The 8,399-nt window shown below is 33.9% G+C and overlaps 2 protein-coding genes across 2 annotated transcripts; one reads left to right on the top strand and one right to left on the bottom strand.

Annotated features, from left to right (window-relative positions):
* Positions 1-660: 660 nt before the first annotated feature.
* On the top strand, positions 661-2,223 carry LOC106307251 (UPF0725 protein At4g29550-like). The gene is made up of 6 exons (XM_013744151.1): positions 661-928; positions 1,015-1,128; positions 1,208-1,415; positions 1,477-1,601; positions 1,670-1,753; positions 1,843-2,223. Exons 1-6 carry the CDS (start codon positions 743-745, stop codon positions 2,038-2,040), a joined length of 915 nt encoding a protein of 304 aa, XP_013599605.1. The 5' UTR covers positions 661-742; the 3' UTR covers positions 2,041-2,223.
* A 290-nt stretch (positions 2,224-2,513) lies between these two features.
* LOC106309145 lies at positions 2,514-4,389 on the bottom strand. The gene is made up of 6 exons (XM_013746212.1): positions 4,345-4,389; positions 4,033-4,263; positions 3,854-3,929; positions 3,341-3,759; positions 2,928-3,250; positions 2,514-2,854 (listed from the first exon to the last, which is right to left on the bottom strand). Exons 1-6 carry the CDS (start codon positions 4,387-4,389, stop codon positions 2,842-2,844), a joined length of 1,107 nt encoding a protein of 368 aa, XP_013601666.1. The 3' UTR covers positions 2,514-2,841.
* Between the last annotated feature and the right edge of the window lie 4,010 nt (positions 4,390-8,399).

Genomic DNA, 8,399 nt, shown 5'->3' with positions numbered 1-8,399 from the left:
AAAAAATTCAAAATATAACATATAAGAAAAAATCTAATTTTTTTATTATATGGTTAATGTGATTGTTTAAGTTTTTTTAATAATATAAATTTAAACAAAAATGAAGAAGGATGCAAAAATTGTTATCAAATCTTTATTATTCATAATCATTAATTTCCGTATATATGTAAATCATATTAGGTAATTCTGTAGTTTTTATTTAAGGAAAGAATACACACTTCATATATTTTAGGTTAATATAATGTTCTCTAGTGTTATATAATTATGGAATAATGTGACACCATTAGATTAAACTATACTTTATATTAGATGCTCTAGAATTCTTTGAAATGGAATTTAGAAGACATTTAGAGTGCCACCTAGGATTTAGGGTTTTTTTTAATTAATACAAAATTAAGGTTCTAATTTTTCAAATGCTTCTCAATTAATATATAGGGGATTTGTATCTTCGTTTGGGTTTTATTGTAACCCTGATCCATGTAAAATGTCCTTTTGGATTTTTCTAATGAAAAAGAAAATTGAAAAAAAAAAAGACAAAAGAAAACACTAAAAGACATTATTTTTAAAATAAGGGAGAAAAAAATAAATACTTTAAAGTTAAGGGGTTGAAAAGGAAAAAAAACTCTTAGGACAAAAAACATCGGATTACAAAAACAAAAAAAAGCCCCTGTCTCTATATGTTGTCGTCGTCTAAACCAAACCAAATCAAAATTAAGGGTTAGTTTTTTTGGAGATCGGAAAGATGAACGATGTGATGTTGGAAGAGGCGAAGCTGTGGCTCGACGAACCTCAGCAGCGGAAACGGAAGCTCGAAACTCCGGTCAATCCTCCACCACCGCCACCAGTAGTAGACGAAGATTCCTCCGACGAGGAAGAGGTAGATCCGGTGGCATGGTCCAAGTATAACCGGCAAGTATCCGAATCCGGCGTAACTCTCTTAAAAAACCTCTCCTTTTATTGTCTCTGAGGAACCCTCTTAGGTCATTATTAACGCTCGGTTTGGTTCTGGATTAGGGTTTCGATGTGGACTTGTTCTTTCAGCCATTCGGTGGGATAGTCCCCAGTGGATGTAGTGATTACAGCTTACTCTTCGGCAAGGTCGGACTCCATTGTTACAACCTTGAAAAGGTACTAACTTTACTATTAGTTCCTCTCCATCATGGCATGATGTGTTTCTCTTGACACTCTTTCCTTTCTTTCTTTGTAGGGGACTAACTTGCAGTTCAAGCAAGTCACCAAAGTCAATACACAAATCTGTTCAATTTTAGCGTTTTACATCACGTTGGAGGCCACTGATCCGGTCCACGACGACTCACTTGTTACATTCCAGACCTGTGTCACCGATACTGTCCTCAAGCATCAAGCACGTCTGAGAGCCTTCACAACTACTTGCAGAATCAAGCCTCAAGTCCCAGGTAAACTGAGCTTTGTGTGATGAATATTGCTAGTCAGTATGGTGACTTTTAATTGTTTCAGGAACGGGAGAATTAGGTTCCATTTGGTACCCAGACAAACATGTTGATGCCTGTTACAGAGTTGATTTGCCTAATTGGCTACAAGATGATGCACTTTCAGGGGAGGATAAGCTTCAATTCTATGAGGTATAACTAACATGTCTTACATATTGGGTTTTGGATTTTAATATAACAAACCGTTTTTACTAACACAGGTGAAAGATATGGAGTTGAAGGACAACCAGTGGCTTCATCTATACGCCGAGTTTGCATTGTTCTCCCATTCGGGCGATGACCTGGTGAGGATAACTTATTATTTAGTATTTGATGTTTGTTTGTTGGGTTGGGCCAAACAGTAGTATACTCAGTAAGCAATTTGTTTATGCAGAGCGCTTATATGCCATTTGAGATGATAAAAGTAGTGGTGCAAACCAAGGAAGATATGAAGCTCAAGTCGGGCAATGCAGTCTTCTTCCTGAGTTTCAAGCCCCGTGGTGGTCCAGAGTGCAGAGGTGTAGTAAGGAGAACTACTGATGGAAAACCTGGACACATGTGCCTTGAAGCTAGGTGTTGGATTGACAAGTAGAGTTTGCTGGTTCCGTCTCTTCTGGCTGTTCTCTAGTTCATTAGCTATCTACTTTATAAGTTGATGATGATGTCTTTTCACTAATTCCAGTACTTGTATTTCCTTATCATCTACTCTAATCATAAGTTATGCCTTTGACTAAATTATCTTGTTCTTTAATGCTTTAAGGTCGCTTTTGTTTTATGCATCAATCTTTGTGACGACTGACATACATGATGGTGGGAGCATTTTGTTAGCATATCCAGGATCCTTAAGGATCAGCCATTTGAACATCAACCAATCAACTATCTTTGTCATTATTTTTTTCGTATCAACTAAGAAATGTTCTAAACCAAGACGGATCACAATAAATTCCAATTAAGAACTCGTTTGAATTTCATGTCAGTTTGGAAGAGTGTATTAGCCTCTCAGTTTATCTAAATTTCAATCCATCAGACTGGACTAATATAATAGCTTGAGAAACGAGGTCAATGTATATGGTAGCATGATCCCCACATTCTGATCTTGGTATTGATAATGCTACAAAGTGTAAGAAATTCTGTCCATCATCAACCAATCCTCAAATCAGAATCCTAAAAATAGCTGAAATGAGAACCAGAGTCAAAGCAACAATAACAGAACCGCAAAACTCAATGGAACAGAACCAGAGGCGTTAAAAAAAAAAAAAAAGAGTCACGTGGAACAAAAATCCTGATATTCAATGAAATAAAAATAGCATCCCAAAAGTTGTGGACTGTTTGTTTTTTTCTGCAGCATCTGTTTGATCGAGAAGCCAACTACTTGTCCATCATCAACCAATCCTCAAATCTCCATGCTGCACAAGTGGTGATGTTGGATGATTTATTTTTCTTGTAAACAAAGATGTTTAATAGTATAAAGATCCTTACTTGTCTTTGTCTTGGTACATGTTTCTTTTTATCTCCTCTTCTTCCTCTGTCAGCAACCTTGGGTAGGAAAACCTCCTCAGAAGATAACGAGGCTTGCCAAAGTACTTCTCAATATATTTGTTGATTCTTTCACCAGCGATAGGTATGTAAGCCAACATAACTTCCAAGGAGATCTTGATGTACCCGCCCTCACATCCAAACTTATCTCCATGACTACTTCTTGCAAGCACATACTTTTCCCCATTTTCTTCACCCACTCTCACTAGAGAAACCGCGTGCAGTCCACAGAAGGTAGACTTGTGATTCATAGGTCCGTGGTAAATCTTAAACAACAGATAATGGGTTAGTATTGATAATTAGATGTAATAAGTATACTATGAATTTACTTGAGAAAAAAAAAAGAATTTACTTGCCTTTCCTCCAATGTCTTTGTACTCAGGGTGGAACAAGGCCAAAGCTGCTCCAATAGGTCGATGCTCAAGATGGATAAGAGCCTCCTGAATAGTATCTAACTTCACGTAGTCTTTGATGAATGTAAGTCGGGTTGAGGGACGATCAGGAACCTCTTCAGCACAGCCTGAGAATGTTCGGTCATCTTCCAACTGAATTCCATGCTTCATCACGTATTTGAAACCATTGGTGAGATTTGAGGTATAGCAAAAGTGATCTCCTTTCCCTTTCTCTTTCTCTTCCTTTTTCTCCCTCCTTTTCACAGGGTCAGAAAAGTCGATCAAGTCTTGAGGAGAGTATCTTATTTTGGGGTCTTGATTAGGATTTTCAATGAGCCTGACAGCCCTTATTAGCTCACTAACCACAATAGCCCAACACACATCTAAAAGCATACAAGCATAACACTTGATGAATTATCTCATAGAAGCCCAATTTAACTATATGCTGATAGACAAAAATATTTAATCAAACGTTACCATGACTTTCTTGATCTCTCAACGGGATCCCCATTTTCTTTTGCCAATTCACACCTTTCAAACACTCTGGTGTAGGCTGCAATCCATTAGAACAAAACAGAAAACATATATAAACCGACAGGACATAGATCACCAAAACTAATTTAAGTAGGATAAAAAAAAAAAAAAAAAAGCTGTACCCATTTCTTGGTTATAGATGCAAATCGATTGCGTCTGAACTGTGCATTATGTGGGTCCATACACTCGATGATTCTGATAGTAGACTGAGGTTCTGAATCAATTATGGATTGCAAGATGTCTTTGGGCACAATCTGGAGAACATAACCCACTAATGTCTGAAACCTTAGGGTAACTAGTTTGATAATCTCATTGAGCATAGGTAAGCTTTCGTTGGGTATGTCAACAAGCACCTGTAAAACATACACATATGTGAAGATAATAAACTTTGTTTTATTAATCTCTTCCATGAAGACAAATTAATCATTACTTACTCGAGCAGGTTTAGGCTCTTCTGAGCTTTCTCCAGTTTCAAACATTGTCTCCTCTTCTTAGAATCTGCTCAATAAAGAAACTATCGGTCAAGTTGAAAGCATGAACAAAAGTTAGGGTTTTTCTTTCTTCTCAAGAAAATCCCTTTACAAACTTTTTGCCACAAATAAATCAACAAAACAGTTCAACACTAACAAGACAAAGCATAATCAGTGAAAAGTATCATCCTTTAGAACAAAGATTGAGTTTTTACATCCAACACTCCCAAAGAAAGAAAGAAAATGTCTGAAAATAAAAGATTGAGACTTGCGAAACTATAACGTTGAACTTAACGCACAAGAAAGTTGAATCCCGAAAGTTAGGGTTTTTCTTTCTTTTCTCAAGAAAATCTTTTACAAACTTTTGCCATAAGCAAATCAACACCAAAAAGACAAAACATAATCAGTGAAAAGTATCGTCCTTTAGAACAAAGATTGAGTTTTTACATGCCGAAATTGTTGGATAAGCTTGGAATACAAGTTTCCTTTTCTTTATTGTGTTATGATTATCTATAAGATTAAGAATATGGTTTTGTGATAATACTAATAGAATTAGGAGTTATCTAGTTCTATATATATATGGAGATGCATATTGTGTTGCATAACATACTTTTGTGATTTGTGATTTGAGCTTGTGATTGAATAAATAAGAGAGGGACTTCTTATTAAGGTTGTGATTCTTAAAGCTTTGAGATTCTATAGAAATTACATTAGAAAGAAAGAAAATGACTGAATGTAAAGATTGAGAGACTTACGAAACTAACGTTGAACAAGAGAGTCGAGCCTCTGTGGGTTTAACGGATACAGACTCAAGCCAGAGCAAAAAGAACTAAGCTTGGATGAAGAACCAAAAAGAAGTAAAAGAAAAGATAAAATGTTTAAAAAAGGTTTTTGATCATTATTATTTTTTCTCCTTAAAAATAGAATTTCATTTATGAGCTACGATTAGAGACGTTAACATGTCTGCGCATATCACTTCTGCACCCTATGGTTTACACATATCATTTCTTGCACCCTATGTTGGCGCATATTAGAAATAACATTGAATCTATATAAAAAATACTAGTAAGTTTTTTTCAAAATAAATATGCTGCTTTATGAAATAAATCAAAAATAATCTAACACATGCAAATCTTACTATACAATTTCTTTAGTTCATCAGTTCCAGTTTCTAGTCCTTTGTTCTTTTATATTGTATCATAACATCTGCAATACTTAACCGTAAGGTCCGTATTACACTATTGGATTGTTCTTCTTTATAAGCAAATCAAATAGCTTGCAGAATAATTATTTTAAGGGCTAACCATGGATCGACACTATGATATATTTATTGGGTTTCAGTATACTTGTATAATCCTTAGTCTCCCCTCTAGCTATTCATAATATCAATAAGATTAATTCTTTATTACCCTAGAGGAAACTAGGAATATATCGTTTTTTTTAAATCATACTTAAACGCATGAAACTGATTTCTACTTTTAGGCACGTTATTCGAGCAACTTCCTTCTTGTGTGATACAATTATATCAATTTTAAATATACCAATAGTAAAAAGATAGTTCTTTTTAAAATCACCATACGAAATCAGAGTCCACAAATGAAAATTTCGAAATCTAGGTTCTTTTCGGGTTTTATTTACTAGAAAAAGCTAGTTTTCTTTTATTCTTATAACTAACTTAACAATGATATGAAAAATCAATCAAGTACTGAAAAGTTATTTAGTTGATAAAATTATATTCTAATAGATCCAAAAGTGGAATTATGTAAAAACAAATTAGAAAAGAAGTTGATGAGACACCACACTGTAGCTATGGCGTACAATACGTCATAGTAAGCTCGTTGTTAACAATGTAATATAGTTGTAAACTGAACTCATTATTCAGTTAGTTATGAGGTTCGATATATCGTGGCGGTCAATTTTTGCTAAGATGTTAACAAAGACCTAATTTTACATTATAACTTGAATAATATATATTGGTATTTATGGTGCTCTCGCTATGATTTTTTTTTTTTTGATGTATTAGTTGCTATTGCAACCAGACTGATATCGAACCACATGTGGAAGTGAACTGAACCCCTGCGTAGCTAGTCACGTCCCGGTTCACTAATCGATTCGGTTCAACTCACCAAAATTTTAGTCACGTTTCATAATGCAAACTTTGATAATATTCAATAATTATGCAAAGTTACAAAAAAGGAACATAACTATATATTTGAGTTATTTTTAGAGGATGTCATTTTAAATTAAAAAAATATTGAAATTAATTATTATTTTGGGTATGCAATTGAGTAAATTTTGAAATTCGCGCAAAAAAAGCTTGTCAAATAGATAGAAAATTATCACTGTTTTCTTACCCGTCGATCTCCGATAATTTTGAACATTCGAAGGAATATCACTTCCATTATAAGAAGCAATATTTTCCATTTTTTCTTTCATCCTCTTCAACTCTCTCTATCTAGTCATTAGTTTTTTTCGTATCAACTACAATTGATCAAACCAAGATGATACCTCGCAATAAATAAAATTTAGTAAAAAAAACCTCACAATAAATTTAAATTACTTGGAAATTATTTGAAGACAGGAAGAAAGAATAGAATGCTCAAAGGGTAAATATGATTGGGATTTGGTATTAATGCGTGTTTGTGGTTACGTGTGTATATGTATTTGTGATTTCTTCCATTAAAAAAGACAGACATGTAATAGATTTATTAGTGCTGGGCATTCGGGTTTTCGGTTCGGGTCGGTTCGGCTTATTCGATTTTCGGGTTATTCGGATTGGGATGTTTAGGAACCGTTTAGGAACCGGACATTTTTCGGATCGGTTCGGTTCGGATAGTGTCGGGTTCGGGTCGGGTTTCTATTTTTTTATAAAACCCGAAATGGAACCGTATTACAAATAATTCGGGTTTGGTTCGGATTTAAAGCCCAAAAAACCGAAAAACCCCCGAAAACCCAATCTAAACCCGGAAAAAACCGAAAACATATCCGGGTTACTCGGGTAGTTCGGATTTTTGTAGATATTTTTTATTTAAAAATTATATTTTATATATATTAAAATTAAAAATAATAATTTTTTTAATATATTCAAAATATTCGGGTACCCTTTCGGTTCTCGGTTCGGTCCCGGTTCGGTTTCGGTTTTTCGGATTCAGAAATATAGGAACCGTTCGGATTTTTGTAATTTTCGGTCCGGTTTCGGTCCCGGTTTTTTCGGTTCGGTTCCGGTTCGGTTTTCGGGTTTCGGGTTTCGGATAATATGCCCATGACTAAGATTTATCTTGCACTTATGTTTGCGCATATAGAAATAACATTGAAGTTTACACGTATATCTATATAACGAAATACTAGTAAAAAATTCTAAATAAATATGCTGCTTGATGAAATAAATCAACCATAATCTAACACATGCAAATCTAATACTAATACAATTTCTCTAGTCCAACCCCACTCTTTTGTTCATGTGTTCCAGTTTCCAGTCTTTTGTTCTTTTACATTGTATTATAAGATCTAACACCCTTTTGATAAAAAAAAAAAAGATCTAACACCCTTGAACAAAAAAAGATCTATATAACGAATACTAGTATCTCATTTGAAAAAATATATGCTGCTTAATGAAATAAATCAACAGTAATCTAACACATGCAAATCTTCTCTAATACTAATACAACTAGGATAAGACCTGCGTCTTGCGCAGGATGAATTTATTTGTATATATTATCGATAGTTTTTTTTATATATGTGATCATTTTATTTATATATATAAAATATTTTTTGTTATTATTATATAATTTCTTTCCGATGGATCGGATCAATTTTTATTAAAAATAATGGAACAAAACTATAATTAATACATCATGGGTTGATCGGATTGGACATTAAACAAATTATGACATAAAAACCTTATTTTTTCCATCGAACACATTCTTGAAAAAAGTGAACAGTATTGTTTTCACAGTTGAATTATTTTGACTTTTATCTTCCATATGGTTTTGAAAACTTTCAAATCAACCATCGAATTG

The sequence above is a fragment of the Brassica oleracea genome, chromosome C8 (genome assembly GCF_000695525.1).
Source record: "Brassica oleracea var. oleracea cultivar TO1000 chromosome C8, BOL, whole genome shotgun sequence".
NCBI lineage: Eukaryota > Viridiplantae > Streptophyta > Magnoliopsida > Brassicales > Brassicaceae > Brassica > Brassica oleracea.
This window is presented reverse-complemented; position numbering and strand designations above follow the sequence as displayed.